The sequence below is a fragment of the Manacus candei genome, unplaced genomic scaffold (assembly GCF_025592945.1).
Source record: "Manacus candei isolate 608988 ecotype Guabito, Panama unplaced genomic scaffold, ASM2559294v1 h1tg000088l, whole genome shotgun sequence".
In the NCBI taxonomy this organism is placed as follows: domain Eukaryota; kingdom Metazoa; phylum Chordata; class Aves; order Passeriformes; family Pipridae; genus Manacus; species Manacus candei.
The window spans coordinates 8,370,078-8,392,627 of NW_026138136.1; the positions used below are offsets into that span (position 1 = coordinate 8,370,078).

A 22,550-nucleotide genomic window follows, 5' to 3' on the forward strand; every position below is an offset into this window, starting at 1 on the left:
CCCTTTAACTCCACTAAGAAAAAGCAAAGTACAGCAATTGCTAAAGCAAAGAACTTCAATACAAAAAACTTACAGCAACAGGCCATAAATCTAGTTCCACGTCAACTCAAGGAGTATTCTAAATTTACTCATATTGCAGAGGACCATTTTTTTCTGCTTCCAGAAAAGGGCATCAGCTGGATGAGAACACAATGTGAAGGGGTGCACTGTAACGCCTGGTCAAATTGAGCACAAGTCTCAATTTGACTGGGGATTTGCAGAAAGTGCTCAGTGGTCCATGCAGTGCAAGGCTCCTGGGAACACACAGCCTCTTTCCAGCAAATGCAGATTACCTGAACAGCAGTTAGGTTATATAAAGCATGTTAGCAACTAGAGGTGGAACTTAGCACATTTAAAAGCAATCATGGGATTTGGGCAACCAAAATAATGGGTGAATATATAAAGCATTATAAATTGGACTTGCAACTAATATGTAGCTCTGCATGTTTGAGTACAGGACTTTATTGGTGGATCCCAGTCTCAGAAGCAGTCTGTTGAATTACTAACATGAAAGATAACTGAGTGTCAGGCTCAGAGACTGCCTTTTGAATCTTAATTTAAAATTTACTAAAAAGTGTAAAGCTCTTTGACTGCTAGTTTGTTATTTGGGGATTCACTCTCATTCATCTATTACAGAAGCAGTCAGTGAAGGAACAAAATGAGAGAATGCTAAAAGATGAACTGTAAACATCTAGATTTACTTTTTTGATTTTTCCTCTGGTTTAAGTGATTTAAATTCATTGGCTCAATATGTTTTTCCCCATTATCTGTATTCTGAGCAGAACAACTCAGTGCACTCTGAAGATGTATGACAGATGATTCAACACTTCTCTATTTCTTTAACTAATTGAAAATGAATTCTCAAAAAAAAATAAAAAGATCCACCAAGTGAAATCCATTGCTGACTTTGTACCTGTGGACACCGTGATAAATTGAATATGATGTGTACATTAGCAAGAAGAGGTACCAAAAAGAGGGGAAGGTGTTAAGTGGAAAAAGGTTCAGACATGTATCAACTAATTCACTGCTTTTAAATGATCAACAGTCCACTGGCCAACATTTTCTAAAACTTGAGATGAAGGTAGAGTGCAATGTCAGAAGATAGTTTGGATCAAGAGGGCATAAGCTTTTCCCTGGAAAGGTGATAAATTCTGCCACATGCAATTATTTTTGTCACTTTCTGTACTTTTTAATATGGTGTCCTAACCATCCTCTGACATTCTGTGTGCCTGCTTCATGTTTGTAGAAATTATAAAATAAGCAAATGCCTATCCATAAATCTGGTTTCTGCCAGATCATGCAAGCAGAGCTGGTCCTGGAGCTTAAAACTTTGGCTGGACTCCATAGCAGGCCTGCCACATGGTATGACCTCATTTAAGAAGACGTTTACACCAGGGGACTGGAGGATTTTCTACCACCTGCAGGGAGATAGAATCAGAAAAAATCTCCGTAACTATTGTCTGTGAGATTGTTGCACAGTGGTGGGATGTTTGCTGTGCCTGTACGATGAGAGTTCAATGCTCACTTACAGACTTGCCTATGAAGCTGGAGGACTGAGGTTGTGATTCACAGCTGCGCACATAAGTCTTTCTGTAGATGGGTGCTGGATGTTTTAATCTATCCCAGCTTCCTTCATGGGATAGCTCCTGTGGCAGGAGCTGGATCAGTGATCCAGCTGAACACTAACAAACAAAATTTCTTAGCTTTAGGTCAAATCATCTATGAAACTTTAACAGAAGGTTCTCCTGAGGACTGTGGGAGTGATAAAGTACATTTGCAAGCAGTGTAGTTTCTGGAGTAGTACTCCAAAGGGAAGTACTGTGGCTGTTGAAGTTACTTTAAAATAAATGTTGATCAGTTTATGGGAGGGAGTCTAGGATGAGCTTAACTGCAGTAACAGTGACTTGAGGCCAGCTGATGGGCAAGGTCCTAAGGAGTCTACTCCCTGATGATGAAGAGCATCTGAAACTGCCAAGCACCACAGACAGGGCAGTACAAGACTGCCTGTGTGCTTCTCTTTTTGTGCAATTAGTGCACTAATAATTTTTAGTCCAAAGCTTTTTTAAGGGCCTCTGAAGTGATATAGATTACCACCACTTAAGCAGTGTTTAGGAAAGTCAGAAAACTTGAGGGTCATGAACATTATTGTAGCTTAAAAAGGAAAAAAAAAAAGAAAAAGAAGAAGGAAACACTACCTGTGATCCCTTTCTCCCTCCTCCACATAAAAAACGTGATCATTCCATGGCAGTAGCAGCTTTCTCTTTTGCTTGAAATCAACATCAGAGTAAGTGAAAGGGATCAAATAAAAGCAAACATATTTTAAACTCACTGGCATCTACATCCTACAGCAAGCTGAGAAGGCAAATTTTTAGCAAATCTTTTATAACCTGTGTATTGTTGTAAATCAGGTCTGATATGTTCAATCATACTTTTGCTCAGTATCTTTTTTATTTCAGATTATTGCTTTACTTTTTAAGTGAATGTATTTCATGTTCATGTCCTGAGCAGCAGTAAGCAGGTGTGACATCTGCCTAAGAAGAATAGAAGTGAACAATAGGTAGACAGGGCTTTTCAGATGCAGAACATCAACTTTTTGTACTGACTGAGTCTCCTTTTCCACTCTACAGTAATCTGTGTGATAGAAAAATGTTCAGCTTCTGGGTAAAGTCTATTTGAAACTAGGTATATCTTTTTATGTTTGCTCTCAATGAGACAAGTATAGTGATGAAGCTATTATGTCTCAAAGTCTTTTGATAAAGGCATATTAATCACGTTTCCTTTGGCCTGAGAAGTACATTATTCCTTTTGTCTCAGCAGCTATGAAGTTCCTAATATCTCTTCCTCACTGATTATTGACAATTTCATTTAGACTCCAGTGAGTAGCTATTGTGCATTTATTTTCTTTTCAAACAACTAATGAATTGATATATGTGTAATTCTAATTCACATTTTTCCAGTGTGATAGCAAGTGTGATGCTAACTGCTTGGCTGTTCTGTGGAATTTCAATTGAATGCCTCCAAGCTCCAACAGAAAATGGAAACATCTGCTTTCCAAACTATGTTTTGACTGGCTGAGTGACTCAACTTGTAAAGCCAGCAAAAAGAGCAAGTAAACTTTCTTTTTATTTGCCACTCAATTGAATAATCAGAACTGATGGGAAATATTTTTCTTCTTTTTTGATTAAAGTAAAATCTGGTTGTCTACATTATCTCTCAAAAGCTTGTATTTTGGAAAATGTCCTGAACCAAATGTCAGAGAGCATTAAGAAGGGTAGAGAGAAAGATCAGGCCAGTTTGACATTATTTCATTTTAGCAATTGTGAAGTGTTTCAATTTCAAGTAATGTTTGATAATTAATTTCAATGAACTCATATTTCCAACCAAAATGTCATTTCTAAATTAGGAACCAAAAACTCCTATGACAAAATGCTGAGTGAAAGCTTTTAAAATATATCTTTTTCAAGTATACAGAAAATTAAATCAGCACCAACTCTTTTGTAACACATTTAGTTTGAATAAATAGGCATTTTCTGATGAGAATTCCTGAGCAGGAGCAGTCTTTTCTGATGAACAGCAAGTGGCACCTAAGTGACCAGAGATTTTCTCTTGTGGCCCCTCTACTGATTTGTCCTCTGCTTTTTACCCGCAACTGTGGGTAAATCCTCTACTGAAACATAATATATATTTAATTTTCTGTAATCTCTCTACTAGCAAGCAAAACCAAAACAGAGACACAATCATTAATTTGTGAGATTTACACCCAGATAGATCTTTTGCTTTGACTTTATATAGAGCCTAATACAGTTCTTATAGCTCAGAGGATTGGCAATAATAGAATAACCAGTAAGTTACTTTGAAGAACTGATGAAATTGAAGTTTGCATAAACCTAAGCATGTAATTCCACAGTTTCTATGCCTTGTCCCAGATATGTATATCATAGAAAAAAATTGTAATTTCATCGTGGAAGGAAGAAAATAGGAGTATTATCTATCATGGTAAATGGATTGAAAACCACTGAACTCAGTAGAAAGGGTCCTTTTCTGTTCATTATCCCTTGTATCACCCTCTGAAAAACAAAATGCTAAAGTGTTTTGAGCTGAGGGAGAAAATTTCTACATAGGTAGATGTTCTGTACATCCTTTTTAAGCCTCATGAAGAGAAAACAGTTCTTGCATACTTCTCAGAGTATTTTTGTAGAACTTGGCCACAAACGCATCACTGTGGAAGAAATGTGGATTTATGGCTTGCTTTACGGTATGGCATTCTTCTCATGTTCAGCAACCCAAGACCAAATGCTCCTACACTCTAGGAGACACAGCCAGTGAGGTCAGGAAAGTGAACCTCTACAAAACTCATTTAATGAGTTAATGTCATTTTTTGGTTCTTTGCCAAAAGGTTGTCTAGAGTCTTGCAAGTGCTCCCATGCTGTGGAATGCCACCTGGCCTCTTCTGGAAAAGTGCCAGATATTACCAGGATGGATTTTGATGAAGGAGCTGTCCACGCCACCTGGCACACCAAGCCATGTGCACATGCTCTGCTGAGAGCCCTGTTGGCAGTGTTGGAGATGGGAAGTCATTTGCCAAGTTGAGAGGGCTTCTGACCACCTGAATTTGTGCACAATTTGGCACTCATGCTGCATCCAAGTCGAGCAAACTGTCAAAATTAATAACCATGAAGCACAAGTGCATGCATCTAGATAGAATCCATGTGTTTGGATCAGTGGCTGAGCTGCCCAGACTTCAGATGAAGCTTGTTCTCTTCAAAATATCTGTGGTCAGCAGAGCCCATGTTTGTGCATGCCTCTAGAGCAATTTTATCCTTCATGTCTCCTGTCTTGCTGCTAGTGGTTTGGAAAAAGGGTTGAAGAAACTGTGCTTTCTCTTTTCTTCCTCACCAAGAACAGGGGTGGTGAGGCAGTATAGGTAAAGGCTTTTCTTCACATCTACAGTGTGGCTGAAGTTGGGCATATTCCTGCACCAAGAACAGTTAGTTCCCAAGCTCATAGGGAGCACACATAGGCATAGCACTGCAAAAGAAACTCCAAATTCAAATCAAAACCCCAAACCCAATAACGAATCAGATTGACACCCCCCATTACCCAAGAAAACAGAGTATCCTGGGTCTTAGCCTTCATCTATCCCAGGGCTCTTTGAAAGAAATTTAAAATAATTGCTCTAAGCCCCCTCATTATACCCCAGTTATGAAGCTGACAGGACCAGTTTCTGCTCCTCTTACATTTTAGAAAAACTTCAGGGTTTTTCTGAAGTGAAAGAGTTAACTATAATCTTCCCAGGCACCATAACATCAGCAAAGGTTGCCAGACAACAGTGTTTTGGCCTCCTCGATTACCACATCATGCTGGGAAGGGGTCTTGGAGGCAGTGGTGTTGGAACCATGCCTCACAAGAAATCCCCAGCTCCCAGTTTGGCTTCCCTGTGAGCTCCTGCTGGTATGGGCAGGAAGTCACTGACTGGGGCCCAGGAACTGCTTGTAACATTTTATAGACAGTGTATTTCTTCCCCTGAAGAAGTGCCACAAGCAGATCTCCTGGGAGAGGACTGTCAGTGTTTGGCCTTTCTCCCATTTCCCTTTTCCTGTTCACTGCAACATTATAATCTTCTTCAGTTGCCTTCACAGAGATGTCTTTAATAATGGATCTCCTGAATCCTTTGGCCAATAAACAAATTATGGGGAAGCAGAGCTCTGCTGAAATGATAGAGCAGCCTTCTGGTTTTGAAACTGATGTCATTCATGGGCCAAATGGAAGAGTTCTGTACTTGTGCTTTTGGTCCAATGGAGAAATTTCTTCTGTAATTAAGGGTGGATGAGAGTGAGTTATGTGCTAATAGCTCTAATTGATTTGGATTATCCATTGGCTGGAACTAATCTCTTTAGCCATGGGACATGCTTGAGTACAGTGTCTCAGATTGGGAGACCGGCTTGTAGGGCAACATCCCACAGGCACGGAGGCATCTGATGTGTTTCATGGCACTGAATTGGTGAAGTATTACAATGCAGGTGTTTGAATCTGTAAATGTATATGCCTAATGAGTTCTTGTATTTGAACATTACAAGATTCTACTTGCAGTGAAGACAGAACCTTTGTGTTTATTTAATGCGTGATGGCTGGCAATATGAATGATTCCATAGCCAAGGGTGTGAGGTTATGAGTAAACAGGGTGGGGTTTTTTAGCATTTATCACAAAAGACTTGCTAGATATGGGATTGGATTTATTCATGCACGAATCTTAAACCAAGCAAAACATTGTTCCTTATAGACTTTCAGTTTCTACTTGAATTGGTCTTATTGATAGGATCAAATAGTTTTGTATCCATTACATTTAGAGAAGCAACGCTCTGCTTCCTTGATGCATGTTGGAAGAGGTGACATACTGTGATGGGAAATTATTATTTTCATATAGAAGCTTAATTCAGAGGAGACTTTTAGAGTAGCAAGATGACTGTAGCCCAGCACAGCAGTCAACACTCTTATGTGAACTTGAGGAAATCGTAATTCATGAGAGGTCACCAAAATTTGTAGGTACATGCCTAGATTAAGGCTGCAGTAGTCACTGGGACTAGTCACATGCTGAAGTTGAAAATACACTCAAGTGTCCTTCTGTATAGATATATAAATAGTACACCCGTTTGTAATTGTAACACTTTTTCTGCAGCTCCACTGACTTTAATCTACCTGTGCTATTCTTTTCCTTCAGAATAATGAACTGTATAAACTCCTGGGGATTTTGGCACAGCTCAATAGCCCAGAAAAAATAGGACAGAAAATTAACACAAATATTTCTTACTATCCTGACATTCAAGGAGACTGTGATGAGTTGAGTTTCTGGACACTTAAGGACCTTCAGCCAGCTTTTGCTCTTACACAAGTAGAGATTGATTACAATAGAGAGACAAACTATTTGTGTTGGACTAAGGTCAGGCAGTACACTATTTGTGCCAATCTATCATAACTTTTCAATAGAGGAATGTGATCCTCAGAGTTTTTAAAAAGTGCAGGTATGTTATGTTATTAGTCAGCCTTCGTTGCAATATCCCTGGGTTTGAAGTCTCCATATTAATAAGTCATAGTGAACTAACTTGGGTGATTGGGTCATGAGCTGTCAATGTCTATTCTTAGAAATAATCAGGTGTGGCTAGTGGTGAGTTTCCATCTGGTACAAAGTACATGTACAGTCTGCTTGCTGGTAATAATATTGGGAAATACATGGCTTACCTGGTGCATTCTCAACTGGCAGGAATTACAATACTCATTTCCTCCTCTTCATGTTATTCATCTTTAGTGACTTTCTTCTATGACAACAGCCTCCATCGGCAGGGATGCCACTTGATTTTGTTGGCTGTGCATGCAATCTAGCCACCTGCCACAGGATCACCGTTGATTTCATTGGTAAAGGCCAAGGGCCAAAAAAGGTAACTTTGCATTAGCTATCCTAGCAATGCAACTAACTTACTGTGCAGCAACTGTTGGAGAGCAACCATATCCAGTGGGTATACCTACTGCTTTTTCTTTGCTTCATTTCTGTGTTTTAAAAAAAGACCAAGCAAGCGCTGCAATCTTTAGTCTGCATTTTAGCCAACGCACCAAGACTGTGACATCATTTTGCCTTGCCACATTTTCCTCAGTGGATGGTGACTAAGCTGACAGCCCATGCTGAGGTTAAGTTCTGCTTAAGCTTCCTCCCCTTCACAGCATCAGTGAAAGAGTACTGAAAGTCCTGAAGACTGTGAGAGCATGGACACTGTCTTGTTTTTGTCACATCTGAATTGTTCTTATTCTGTATGCTTTTGAAGAATGTCTTCTCAAAAATATCTTCACAGCAAAGTTATGTTGTAAAAATGATCCAGGACATACATTTCCTTCCAATGTGCTGTACAGATGCTGGACTGATTTAATAACACTATTAACATTGCCCTCATCCTCTCCCAGTACCTCTGAAATCCCTTTGCTAGCAACCCATAATTACAATCCCTAGAGCAAAAATCTACAGAGTACTTGATCTCCAAAGGTAGCATAGAAAAGATATTAGCACCAACAAAATTTGTAGGGCTGCCCTTGCAAATTGGTACAAAAGTTGACGTGAAGATTCACGATTTTATCCAAGGCATCTTAATTACTATGATTTAGGTAGACCTGCTTGTAAATGGCGTATAGTTTATACTGTAGCCACAAACTACTATGCATTAAGTATCTGTGAAATGCTGTAACTGCAGCAAAGCCAAGCTTTAGCAGAGGCTGAACCTAGTACATCACTCTCATGAACTCCCTTGACATCCGTTTGGGAGACAGAAGTCGCTGGAACACAGTCAAGGAGCCATGCAACCACCTCCTGACAATGCCTCTACGTTAGGAAGGATTCCACAAAGTCCCTCTAAGAGGGAGGAAAATACCTGACAGAGAGTGAAGTATTAGCCCTGTTGTACAAGCAGCTGGTGAGACATCAAGAACGTGGTGTATGCTACCAGGTCACATTCCAGGACAGATGGCCTTATACTGCAGCAAGGCCCAGAGAACGGCTGATGTACATCAGTGAGCAGTGGAATGGAAAGTTCATCATTTGAGGGGACCCTAAGAGAACTTGTCTCAACAAATATACCATGGGATGAATGTGACTTCCAAAGGGGAGTTTTCTCAGTTTACCAAAATGAATTGAGTGGTATCCATGGGGTACAGTACAGTAGTCCTGTGGAAACACGCACCTAGTCAGATGAGTCAAACAGTTGGATTCACTTGTGTTGGTTCTTAGGAATCAATGAATGTTCTTGGAAATATTTCCTTGTACTCTTGTCTCTGCTAGTTTTTTGCAAGATGAGTGAGGGAGACCCAAAGACCAGATGGAGCTATGAGGGAGGTTTCCTGGTGTTATCTCCTCAGAGGAAGTAACAGTAGGCAGGGAGGTTCTGAACATGTAGTGTCTCCCTCCCTGGCTTAGCAGCTTGCGCAGAAACCCATCCTCTTCAGAAACTTCACTTCTGGTGCCTCAGGGTGTTTTCAATAGTACATTTCTGCTAAGTGCCCTCTTTAATCTGTGTGAACACTGCTGACACTGACACCTGGATATAATTTCAACAACTAGAAGAAATCCTGCATGCCATGAAAAGAAGGTGACCTGTGATTCAACGTGTGTGGATTTGCACCAAGTATGTTCATCAAGGCATTTAGTTCACACAGCCTTTTTCAAGACTGATTAGCCAATAGAATTGCTGATTTAAGTTTCTGTCCTGTTGCAAGTTTGCTGGACTGCACTGGTTTGGTCTGATTTTTGCCCTGTGCATCCTGGCAGTGATTATGACTGACTACCTGTCATGCCGGTTATGTTGCCACATACGAAGGACATGAACTTGGGTTGACATGATCCAAATGTTCAATCATTTGAGCCTGGAACTGCTACCACTTAAAAAAATTTTTTTGTCCATGGAAATATTGCATGGTGAAAAATACCAGAAACTCTTTTGTTTTACATTTCTGCCTCATTTTTTATTTCAGACACTGAAATGGTATGACAGCAGGCAAGGAGCTTTACTGAACAATTACGGAGTCCAGAATCATAACACTGGTTTTGGAAACCAGGCCTAATGGTTAACTGGTATTTTTAAAGTCATATTAAATGTCAGGACTGGGAAATGCTAGTGCAATGAGCTCCAGAAGTTTTTGCTGATGTTCTTTTCTAATTTGATGAGCAGAAACAAGTCTCTGTGCTGTATAGATGTAATGGTATTCAATTTACACCATGTATTTTTAAATAAAGCACCACAGAATATTCCTCTGGCGATATGTGTATCCTGAGGGTCTTCTTTATGACACCCCTTCAGGTGTTAGCAGCTCTGCCTCTGCTTGCTGCTATGCACGGGAATCTAGTGAAGTGTTTGGCCTAAAGTTTGTCTTCCGTCTGGCCAGTATACAAAGTGACACTGAGATCACACATTTTCACCATCATGTTATAAATGCCTCCAGTCAAGGTGCAGGGGATGGAATTGAAGTGTCAACTGCAGAAAATGTTACTGCAGCTTTGTGGAAGGAAAGTTGTGCCAGGGCAGTGAATACACTTCTCCAATTGTAAGGGAACATATCCATATTAAGCCTACTTCTCCCAAAAGTAGTATTTTTTTTGCCACAGCAAGGACATTCGTAATATTCCCTTCTGATAGAAATACCAAAGTAGCTGATTTTATATCAATTAACATGACAAAAGTACTCTTTCTTTGTCTGCCTCCACTTCCTTCTGCTTTTATGAGAAAGTTACATTTTTTTCTCCTAACTCATCTACAAGGTGTTTCAGGAAAGCATTTGTTTTTACCTAAATTTTAAATTCTATCCAGAAGAACTCTTTGCACAAATGCAAAGAAAAGGGGAAGGTTCTTGCCCTTTTGACCTTTTTCTTCCTTCACTCTTCCTCCATTCCAAATATCAAGGAAAATCAGTGCTGTTAATTCTTTGTGGCAAAGATATCTCCAAAATATGTTACCCAAATGGACAGCTAATAATGCAACAAGAATCTGAGTACTAGCAGTAAATTATCCACAGAGGAATAAAATTTCACTCATTTTCCCACAAAATCAATGTGACTGTTACATTTGACTGGTTTTAAGATTTTTCTCCTTGAAGATTACTTGACCACTATATTTTCCCTGAGACTATTCTGATCCTTTTTGTATTATTCTTTTCTTTTTTTCTTTCTTTCGTTTTATTAAGAATCAACTGGTTTTTTAAGCTTAGCAAATTCTCAGCTTGCCAAGCTAAATATTCCAGACAAGGAGTTACTTGTCCAAAGTAGTTCTGCTATGGTAATGCACCCTGACCTTTCAAGCAAAGGGCATTTGAGGTTGTGAAACAAGCCCTCAGCATGTGAGGTGCTGCTGGAACACCAAATGCCTTCACTACCCTTTCATGCCATGCTCCTGCAACCTGACAGTTACTTACGGGACCTGCCTTAAAGGTTGTTTTATGGTTGTGACTTTGGCTGCAAGACTGTTTTCACTCCTGCAGAGAGAGCAAGTGTGCTTGCAATCAAGTTTTATACTTAAAAGCCTGTCTGTGCTGTTATCAAGAGCACAGCTCTAACCTCTTGTTGCTCATGATATTTCTGTAGCCCCTTTTGCTCCTGTGGAAGACCCTGGCTGTACCAGAAGGTGCTCATCATGTGGACACAATTGCTGCTCCATCTGCCATGACAGGAATTGTGCCCAGCTGTAAACTTCAAAGATGTTACTTGTTTTCTTTCATACCAAAGCAGACAGCAGACTTCAGCTTCTTGTCCACACATTAGCAGCTACTGTGTTTTGCTAGTCTGAGCAGCTACAATTCAGCTTCGTGAGAGTAGTCTGCTCAGAACAGTGATCTGCACAGAACTGCCCACCTCCTCTTCCCTCTTCCTTTTCCCTCCGTGTGTGCCATCCCAGGGTAAAGCCTGGAAGCTGCTGAAGGTCTCCAGAAGCTGGAGGAACTGCAGGTTTGCAGCAGGTGGTGGAGTTGGCTCTGCTCTTCTTCCTTTCTCAGTTCCCAGGTGGTATCTTTTAACTGATGCTGCAACAGCAGGGAGAAGAAAGCACCCTGGAAAATTTAAGGGTCTGCTTCTGCCATGTGAGTTAGGAGATATTTAAAGGTGTAGTACATGTTCCTCCTAGGGCAGGGAGAGAGGTTGTGTACTGTGTGGGGAATGCATAACATTTAGGTTCTGATCAGGGAGTTGTTTTGCTTTCTGAGCTGAAAGTTTCGATTTTGTGCAATAAACTCAGCCCCAGTGCAAGGGTCAGGAAGAGACTTGCATATGACACTGCTTTCCTTGTGTGGTGGGGTGGGAATTACAGGGTTTTCTTCCACCTCCCAGGTGCTGGCAACTGCTACTTTTGTCAGCACGCTGCTGGCCATGGTGGACATGCAGGATAGTTAGGCCAAAAATATATTCCTGAGTGAGAAGACTTTTCAAACGTCCAAATGAAGTTTCACATAAACTGATTGCTTAACAGGTGCTCTCCACACTACTGTCTCCCCATCCTGCATATCATCTGTCTGAAAAGTGTTCTTGAATGTATGGGGGTTTTTCTCGCTCTTGTATGGATGAGGATTTTGTACATACTTCCTACTCAGAAGAGCCAAGCCATCAATGGTTAAGAACCTCATGCCAATGTTGAGGAGGCAATAACAATGTTGTCTCTCTGCCTTGCCAATGGAAGCTGGCAGCAGCAATCATAGCAAGGCCTGGGCCAAACCAGTAAGCTCTGTTGTGCCATTTGAGTAACAGTGGTCTGTTCTCAGAGGGGAAAAAAGGATGAGAGGAAGAAAAAATAAATTCTAAAGGCTGAGCACAATGTTTTCTGTTTGTCACTCTTAAATTGAACACAGTTATGTTTTTTTCCCCCTCTGCTCCATAATTTCTGTTTTCAGTTTCTTTAAAAGGCTGGAAATTGATGAGTTTAGAACCCAGAGAGCTTTTAATTTATCGAAATTGTCTTATTCCAAAGATTAAATGAGCACAGCTCCCTGAGAGAGGGACTCACACTGAAAACTAAACCAGATTAACTGTTTCTTGTCATGTTTTGATATGTTGGCTGGCCTCATGCACATCCACAGATTGCAGTGCTGATTTTGCAAGAGAGTATTCTGCATGGCTGTGTGTCACGGCATGTAATCAGGGCTGATTCCTGTTATATGCCTCTACTCCCAAACCTCTGTGGACTCTTGAGTATTATTCTGCATAATTTTCTTTCCTGCATTTAGTAACTAATTTCGTTAGTGAGACTAGCCAGCAAAATAAGTGGGATTTCAGCTGTAGAATATCAAACTCATACTGCACATGAGCAACCAGCTTCCCATCCCTGTTTGCCTTTGGCTCAAAGATTTTATTTGTAACTAAGTACACTTGTACTTAGTACTGTAACATCATATTGTAAACCCTTAATAACCTGGGCTCATGGGTATTTACTGTCTCTCAAAGGAGTGACACATGCTACAGCTGTTGACAGATTTGGCTCAGGGTATAACATAACATAACAAACTTTTGAGGAGCTATTGCATCAATACAACGAGTAGGTTCAATCAGCAATACAGTACACATACATATACTTTGCTAACAGACATGAATATAGGACTATAAAAGGACTGTGAAGTTTTCTTTACTATGTTTGCCTAGAAAACTGTGATTTAAAATAATTTCTCTCTCACATAGTTGTTTGTTCATTTGCGCCTGTATCATTGACTTACAAATACATTTATTCTGTTAAAAGGTTATTTACATGCTTAACTGTATCTTTGCTATCCATACTCCTTGTGTGTAAGAAGCCTGACAATTAATGCTAAGCTTAATTCCACATTTGCAGAAGTTGGCCCACAGATGGCTGTTAATTTCCCTTGGTACCCATATAAGCCAACGTTTCTGTTATTCTACTTACAAAATAAACACCATACATTTACTTAATTATATTTGATGATATAATTCCAGGTTTTCCTTTGGCCTTCAGGGGCTCATGGCCCTCAGGGTAGCTTTCCTCATTATTAAACAACAGTTGTATAGCTGTAGTTAGTAAATTATGGTTGAAGACATGCATTAAAACCAATGCACAGCAGTTTCTATAATAAAGTGAAAAACGTACCTTTACGGTGAAAAATGTGGTTTTCCAAAGGGAAAGCATGAAATGCAGTTCAAAACTGTTACCTTTATTTGCTATTTTGTCCTCCCTTTGAATGAATGATGTCTGCATTTTAAAGAGGAAAATCATTGGAAACAGCATTCACAATGAAATGGGACGGAGATTGTTGCTGCTTTTAATACATTTTTAATTTCAGCTGGTGTTTGAAACCACTTTAAGGGCAGAAGTGACTTGCAACAGGGTCTGGTCACCCCACAGACTATATCCTCATGGACCAAGCCATGGGAGCTCTCATGCTTCTTGGCAGATGGATGTCTTGGTCTCTTGCCTCTGTGTCTCCATGCACTTTTCAAAAAGACCTCCAAGGGTCATCCTTTAGCCACAGCCCTCCTCTGAACACAGGACCTTGTAGCTGCCTGAGACAAACAGCTATCCCCAGTGATTTTTTAATATATGATTTTATTTCTATCCCACCTTGTGTGATTGTTTGTCTTTGGCAGCAACAGTGTAAGTGACCATTTGGAAGTCTAAAATATGTAAAGCACAAGTTCTTTAGCCAGAGTTCCTCTACTGCAGAATTTGCTCCTACACTTCATATTGCATATTTTAAAATGTAAGGCTGGCTGGAGGAAGCAGATAATAATCCAATGGCTGCTGACAGAATTGGAAAATATATTGTATACAATCAGCTCCGTATTTGCACAACAGATTTAATTACATGGTAAAATTAATTTATCAAGTTTTTGTATTTATGCTTTGATTATTCATCATCAGGTTTCTGTATGCATTTTGGAATGGGTCTTTTTTGGTCTAGTCCAAGCACTGCTGAACTGCTCTGATTTGTTGGATATGTCACTGTAGTTGCAATGCTTTGCTGCTTTTTTTTTCTTTTGCATTTTTATGCTCTGAAAGTAACATCTTTTTCTTTATCTTTTTTAAAGATAAAGACATTCCCTGCTGATACATCTAATCCTTTTTTCGATCCTTTTACAACAGTACCACAGTTTTCTGTAAGTAGAATGTGCAACTAAAAAAACTGTGTTTTAACACAATTCCAGCTGATTTTTTAAGTGTCAGAAATCTATGCGCTAAGTAGTCCTCAAAAATAAAAAGTATGAATTCCAAGTAAAAATTAGAGTATGAATCAGTTAAATATTCCCATTATTCAAAATATTGCCTGCATTCAGACATTGCTGCTTCCTAGACAGAGGACTAAGAGTTAAAGGTCGAGGCTCACAACTAATGAAGTCAATCCCAAAACGTGCTGTTCAGGACTGTAGAGGACACTTGTGAAGCTCCATAGCATCTTTCCAAGGAGCAGTAGGGGAATGGGAAGACTCAGTCCTCTGTCTAGCAATTGCATGGCCTCCTGCCTGAAACTGCCTGCTGTGCCATCACAAAGAGGGCCCTGATTTTCACTGAATTTCCATCTGAATTTTAAGGAAGAATTATAGTTACTGTGTTGATGACTACAATGGTATCCTTTGTATAAACTCCCATGTTTACCTAATAACTTGAATCCAATACTGAATTTGATTCTTGTTAAACTTTCACAGAAGATGTGACTTAGGGATTTTGGTAAGGTAAACTGCAGAAAACCAGAAAACAATTATTTGACAATTTAAAAAGTGAGTTCAATCTAAGTCCTACTTTAATGGTAGAAGCATTCTGTAATAAGTATGACAAAATTAACTACTCTATAAGAAACACTCTCTGCTTATAAATCCCAGTAAAATTACTTAAGTTTTTAAATTATGTTTGCAAAATGAAACATTTCAGACTTTGACCTTAACTTTTATTGGTTGCAGCAATCTATATCTGGCATATAATCAGAGATAAGTAACTTCATTCACTGTCAGGTCATGTGCAGGTTCTGTCCACATTTAATGATTTAAAGAAAGAGGCTTTTCTTTCACAATGGACCTGATCACCAGCTTTTACATAAATGTGTTTTTTCTCCATATAAGTATTTTAAAGACAGAGTTAGTTAGGCTCCCCAGGTTGTATAAGTGTCACTACTGAGCTCTAATTAAATGCATTCAAAAGTACACATGAATATGTCACAGCAACATTTCATTAGGTCAGCCAAGTCCAGATAGTACAATTGTGATAAAGGCTAACTCAAAGTTACAGTGTTTGTGTCTTTCATAGTAGTACTTTATCTAAGGAAAAAGATATGCCCTCAAAATACCTTTCCCACTATTTAGTAATGGTTGTCAGGACATTATTTTTCATTATGGTCTCTGACAGTTATGATGAAAGCAAAATTTAGGTGGGTTATATAACATACTTTTCCATCCTTGGGGGGGACAGAACTGTAAAATGGAAACAGAAGATACACCAATATAGTTACCCACAGAAATTTCCATACCACAGAAAATCGCAAATTCAAATGTTAAAATTTTTGTTCTGTTGATAGAGAAGAAGCAAAGTAAAATTCAAGCTAAGCTTTCTGAAATTTCATCTTCTTCCCATAGATTTCCATTTCCCTGGGCAGCTTGGAGGGCAGAATCCAGACCACATATATTTAAAACACCATTACAATAAAAAACTAACGGTGTGTGATCCATCATATGATCCCATACATTCCTGTGAGTTATGCAAACAAACAGCTACCTAGAGGACTGCATAACGATGGGAAAATATTAGGAAGGTTAATTGGGCTTTGGTCCTGCATTTCATGGCCTTCCATCACAGCCCAAAGAGATGTGCTTCTCCCCAGCAGTTTCAGTTCATCCTGATGCATGGGCTCTGCCGAGGGCTTGAAGATAGTTACATCACAGGTGGGAGCTGGAAGGGAAGAGTTTAGATCAGTGGTAGGATTTGCAGGCAGAATGGTCTCCAGTCACACACAAACCCAAATGGTAACATTTGTTGATCTTTTTCCTTGTTTGTTTTCTTTTTTTTTCTTTTTCATTTCCTTGCTTCCCTTTTACTTTTTTATTTATTTATTTATTTTTGCTTGGAAGAAAACATTGAAATGTTATTAAGCATGAAAAGAATTATGGATAGTGACATTTAGACATTTAACTTTTGTGTACAGCTTCGAATTTAGTGGTGTATATGCAGTCATGTTGATTTTATCAGACGAAAAATTAGAGAACTTGGTTACCTGGTACGTTTAAATATAAGCTTCATGCCAGGAACCATCTGAATTTCAGTGGTTTCCATTGAGAAATGGCAGGCATGATGGCCGCATTCTCAGGATGGTATAACTCATATAGATTTAAATAAATGGAATTATATCTGTTTAGAACAGGTAAATATTTGGCTTAAGCATACTGTGCAAGCAGATACACCTAAAATGATGCTTTGGGTATATACTGTAAAAAAATTATACAGAGCAAACACACTATAGGACTCCAGACAATTCTTCAACAAGTGTGATTTATCATCACTCTGCTGATTTCAGTAAAGCTGGGAGAATTTATATCAGCATCACAGTGATGCCTTCTTCTCATGCCATAAAGTAAGATCTGGCGGTCCTCGGAGCACAGGGATCCTGTATGAGGAACACCAAATTTCATATCTCTGCAACTTGTATGATTGAGTTTTAAAAGTTGAACTACAGAGAATTTTGAACCAGGTTCAGAAGAAAAAGTTGTCAAGGAAGAAATGCAGCTGATACCATTAGGAGCATGTTCTAATGATCCTGACACATGAACTGCAGTTCCTCTGTTTTCTTCCCAGTTCAGGGTCATACATGCACCATAGGCACTAGCTGCTGTGGTTTGGCATGAGAAATAGTCCATACCAAAAAACAAGACAGAGCTGTTTGATTTTTAGGGATCCTCCCCTGTTGTTGTTAAGGTAGCCCAGTCTTTGCTGTAATATTGCTGCACTGATACGCCTCATCTGAAAGACAGGAGATGGTTGCTTGCTGTTTGTGTTAAATTAGCACTTCCAATATTGCTTTAACATTGCCTGTCAGTGGATACTGCAAGAATATCTGTTGAGGCTTGTTCCAGTTAGCACGTGTGGGAAAGGGATGGAGTCTTGGAAACCCAGACTCCTAAAAGCCCAGACTCCTGGCTGTTAACAAAACACAGAGCAGTCAGAGGACCCACCAGCAAATTATATAGGATTTCTGAAGAATATTTCAGAAATCTCATGTTGTCAGCATTATTTTTAGGGAAAATGCAATAATGACAAGTGTCATTCTCCAAACCGATTATGTCTTTTACCTGAATGCTGCCAGTCTCCTATGTGGTGTCATCTCACACAGTGTTTGTTGCAATCAGGCTTGTCCCTCAGGCATCAAAAGAAGTGACTGTTCAGTATCTACAGAGGTCACATTGAGAAGTTACAGCTACAGCCTCCCATTCGTTCTCTTTATCAGTTGTTACTGCTTGGCAACTAATTGGATAGTGAAGGATAGCAAGACCAGTAGAAGCTAATCTACACCTTTTCCCTTTGTGTGTGTGTGTATACTTTTTTGTTTTGTAGGCAGAATTTGCAGACAGCAAAATGCAATGCTGTGCAGTGCAGTCATCACCCAAGATAACGCTGGTAACTCCATCGCCTGTGCTGAGGTCTTTGGCAGAGACTGTACCGACTCCAACAGTCCAGACAGTGTATACGTCGCATAAACCGATTTCGCTGGCAGACAGGTACTGTGCAGTTCTTTCACAGAAATACTATGATGCTCTCTGCATTAAAGGAATCAGCTTGATTTCCGTTTTTCTGTCATTTCCTTCTATACTGAAAGATTGCTGCTTGTGGGTTATGTAAAGAAATACTTGTAACTCATATCTGCACTGAGAAAAAAAAATACTACCTTAATCAGCTGCTGCAGCCAGCAGCCATTTCTACAGCCAATGGCCTGGAGAGAAAGAGTTGTGCAGATTCTGCTCAGGCAAGTCATTTTGTCTGAACCACAAAGGTTTTAATAATTGCTGTTGCAATTTGTTTTTTGAAATTAAATGTCCTTCGGGGAAAGCTGAGGTTGAGAAATGTCTGTTCTTCTAAATGAAAAACGCATTTGTTTTCTTTCTTGTTCTCCCTTTTTTTTTCCTTTTTCTTTTTTAATGATGTCAAGCTACAGTGATCTTTCATGTAGTTTCTCAAGGAAACAGCAACCTATCCATCTTTCCACAGGCAGACTGTTTTCAGTTTTCTATTCTTTCATCCTATTGGTTTTCCATACTTGCTTCTTATTCTAGAATTTAATAAAAGCTGAATTTCACAGGCTGATAATTGACAGAATACAAACATATGAGTGGATATACTTCAGTAGTTCTGGAGCACAAATAATCCTAGGCTTATGTTGAAAAGTATTTCTTTGGCATCATAATAAATGAGTCTTTTTTAATTTTGGATTCACAGTCAGTTCCCATTTTTGGTTGTTAATTATATTTTGTAGATGTTGGCTAATTGCACCTGCACACTTCTTCAACATTGCTAAGTCATCTAAAAATTTATCATTCCAGTGAAAATGTAATTCTGAAGCTGTAGTGCTGAACTTAGCTTCTGTAGGATGTCTCAAGTGGATGATTCTACACCTGCTTGTTCATAAATGGGCTGCAAGGTCTCTGCACTGCAGTTTAAATCTCCAAACTGTTTTTGTAAAACATTAGATACCTAATTTTCAGAACAACACAGCAAACAGTTTCAGAAATGCAATCTCTAATCCAAGGCATTTCCAGTGTTACAGAGTTTGTGTGCTCTGGAGCGAATTGGTATGTGAGAGCAAGGACTTTAGGCTCTGACTCCCACATCCTGGTAGGTGCAGGACTGTGGTAAATTCAGCATATACAGATGTCCCCCTGTATCCGACCATGCCAAGGAGCAGAAGGCTGTAACAGCAGTATTTCATGATGGCATTTGCTGTAACTGTTTCATTTTTAGAGTCCTAGTCCAGCTTCCTTTGAAATCAGTAACCTTTAATGAGGGTTAGATGAAATCCTAAATTGTTTTGCCATGTGGCAAATTATGTCCTTTTTCTTGCCTCTTCAGAAATATCAAGTGGTGCTTGTTTTTAAATCAGCCATCAGTTATCGGCTTTTTCTCTGAATTGAGTCTGACCTTTTTTCCCCTCCTTTGGTATTTTGAAAATGTTAATTATTTTAAATTGAAATCTAAAACTTATTGTTGTTCCCATAATTGGCTGTTTGTGCATTAATTACACAGCGCTGAGACTCTGAGGCGTGAACTTGAGAGAGAGAAAATGATGAAAAGACTCTTGATGACAGAATTATGAAATTCGCACTTCCGTCAGATGGAGAATGGATTGGGGCCTTTCATGTGCCTTCTGTCTGTTTACATTCCTCTGCTTCTGTGTACTCAACATAACGCATCGGGAAAATGTGTGATATTCCTGGCTCGCCTGGATTCACCACGGTTGGTTAAAATTACGTCTCAGCTAGACTTTAATTTGAAGGAGTTCCTTTATTCATTTGCTGCTGGGAAATAAACCTTCAATCCTTTATCTCTCCTGAGATTTTATACTATTAACACAATTAATTTCTGGTTTGGTTTTGGTAAATCTAGGGCAAAAAAGGATCAGCAAGGAACATACTGATTTCTATTGGGAAACACTGTTCTGTACATATGTTAATAAGTGCACAGAAATTAATGTTATGCAGAATATTTTGATAGTAACATAGAAAATATGTCATTTTGTACAACTGAAAATTGCAATGAGCTACTGCTATTTGTTAAAGAACCATTTTTAAAGCAGAAGAATGATTATTACATCCTAACCCCAGGACTGTTAGTCTCCACAGAATAAACGGCTGTCTTATTAAATTCCTAACCTTAACCTTCACTCAGAGATATAAATAGCTGCAAAGGGGAAAGACACCCCACCATACAGATATACACACCCAATACTCCCTATAGTTTGTCATGTTGACCTTATCCTTCAACTCAATCTTAACGTATTTCCATTAATGAAAAAAAAATCAGTTGTTTAAAGCAATTTGCTACTGACTTTCTAGCTTGGTACTGACTTTTTTTAAGTAAGTGAGGAGTTTTACCTTCTCCAATCTGCCTAGGCATTAGGGCTTGCCCATGCTCAGACATCTTCTGCCCCAGCACTGAAGGTTGCAGAGCCTCAGCGGCGTGGACGTAACTCACACAGGGAGAATTTTTTCCCTCCCAGGTAAATAAACCACCTTCCTGACTGACATGAATTGATCGATCACTTTAAAGAACAAGAACAATGATAGTTTACGGCATAGCTTGCCTATACCCATTTTTTTTGCTCTGGTAATCAGCACATATGTCCTGGCAAACCTGTGGAGGGTACACCTGGCTATATATCCCCTTCACCTCTGACACGCAAACAGCCTCTACGTCCAGTGGAGCTATCTCAGGCATGAGGTGGGGTGGGTGGTCCAGCACTAGCAGACCTGCAGCCACAGGGAGGGAGTTTATGGTATACAGGTAATGCTACCAACTATTTCCTAGGGAAAAAAAAAAAAAAAAAGAAGTTCTCTGTTTCCCCTTGTTCAGTAGTGCAGGGTCATCTAGAAAACTAACATCTGACTGTCAGCTATAAGGTACTCTTTCAACAGGAAAGCTTTTATGCATTTTGTATGGCTGAAGATGTATATTTTTCTGTTGCTCTGTACACTATGTTCTCTTGTTTGTATTAAGATAAAAGATTGCCCCTCATTTGGTACTGATTACGATGACTTTATCTTAGCTTAAGCAGTTTGTTTGTGTGGAGGCCAGAAAGTGATTGCTGTGAGACTGGGTTTCCTTCAGAGTTGCTGTTTTTCTGAAATGAGAGTTATGGAGAGCTTCACAGGACTGTGGATTGCGATGTGAAGGTATAAAATGACTTGCCTATTTTATGTTTACTGGGACAAGAAATTAGCATTAGGCTTCCCATTTAAATCCACCAAACCCAAAACTTTCTGTTTGCCATAAATTTGTTAAAAATACTCAGCACAAGTGTTAGGTAGAAAATCACAGTACAAATTTAATCAAGTGGCTCAACATAGGCAGTGGGCACAAGGAGCCACAGAAAGAAACCTGAACTGCAGATTTTAGAACACTACAGTGACTTTTCTGGGTAATCAGATATGACTTGTATGCTGTCCACCCTCTAGTTACAGTGCCAGGACACTTCTGTTCCTCATGTTTTAATGCACCACGCCATCAGTCCAAGGTTCTTAAAAATTGATTAGGAACATTAAATCCCTGTGAGGAAATCAGAAGGGAGGGGGGAATTAATAGACATAAAAGACTTCAGCTTCCATGTCCTGTTACTCTTTTCTCACCACTTCTCAAAGGGGTTGGTGAAGGAAAAGCAGCAGCACATTTTGCCTTTGTCCAAGGGAGAGTGAGCATTCTGAAGAACAAATAAAAGAAAATTGTAATTAGAGATGCTGGTTTGGGAGAGGAAAACAAAGAAGGTTGAGAACATCACAGTGCTGACTCTAGCTGAATCTGGTCTTTTGCCACAACAATCTCTGGTTGTGTTTGAACTGGCAACAGTTTCACAAAGTCATTGTCAAGGAAAACCAGAAAAGAACAGATCTGAACATACCCTTCAGTCATACTGATTGCCGTGGAGTGGACTTTCTGAACCCCACAATATGCCTTCAGGTTTGGGGGCAAAACAAATCCAGTTACCCGTGTTAGGACAGTCTGGTCACATAAACAAAAGCAAAACTGAATAGCTGATTCAGACCAGCCCATCAGATGTTCTGGCTCATAAACAGTCTATTAGTTTATTAGTTTAAATGCAACAGTTTTGCTCCCATTGTACAAAAATTCTTCAGCTGAAATAGCCAGAACTGGAAAACAAAAAACGTGAACCAAGGTTACTTTACATGGCTGTCTTTATAGCTGAGGCATGCTCTGGGATAGCTAAGGAAGAACAGGGACTCCTCCTTCTTTGGTTCCCACCAGGAGAAGAGGGACAGGCTCATGTGGCTGCTTAGTTTCTGTGGG

General features: G+C 39.5%; 1 protein-coding gene across 4 annotated transcripts in view; it reads left to right on the top strand.

The window, feature by feature from the left end:
- EPB41L4B (erythrocyte membrane protein band 4.1 like 4B) overlaps positions 1-20,692 on the top strand; it is a 166,657-nt gene extending 145,965 nt beyond the window's left edge. For 2 of the 4 annotated variants that reach the window (XM_051812642.1, XM_051812644.1), the window contains 3 exons: positions 14,588-14,656; positions 18,093-18,256; positions 19,776-20,692. In XM_051812642.1, the coding sequence (XP_051668602.1) occupies positions 14,588-14,656; positions 18,093-18,256; positions 19,776-19,845 (303 nt within the window). In that variant the 3' untranslated portion in view covers positions 19,846-20,692. The remainder of the gene's footprint in view (positions 1-14,587; positions 14,657-18,092; positions 18,257-19,775) is intronic. The other 2 variants (XM_051812643.1, XM_051812645.1) reach the window with 1 other exon arrangement.
- The last annotated feature ends 1,858 nt before the right edge of the window (positions 20,693-22,550 follow it).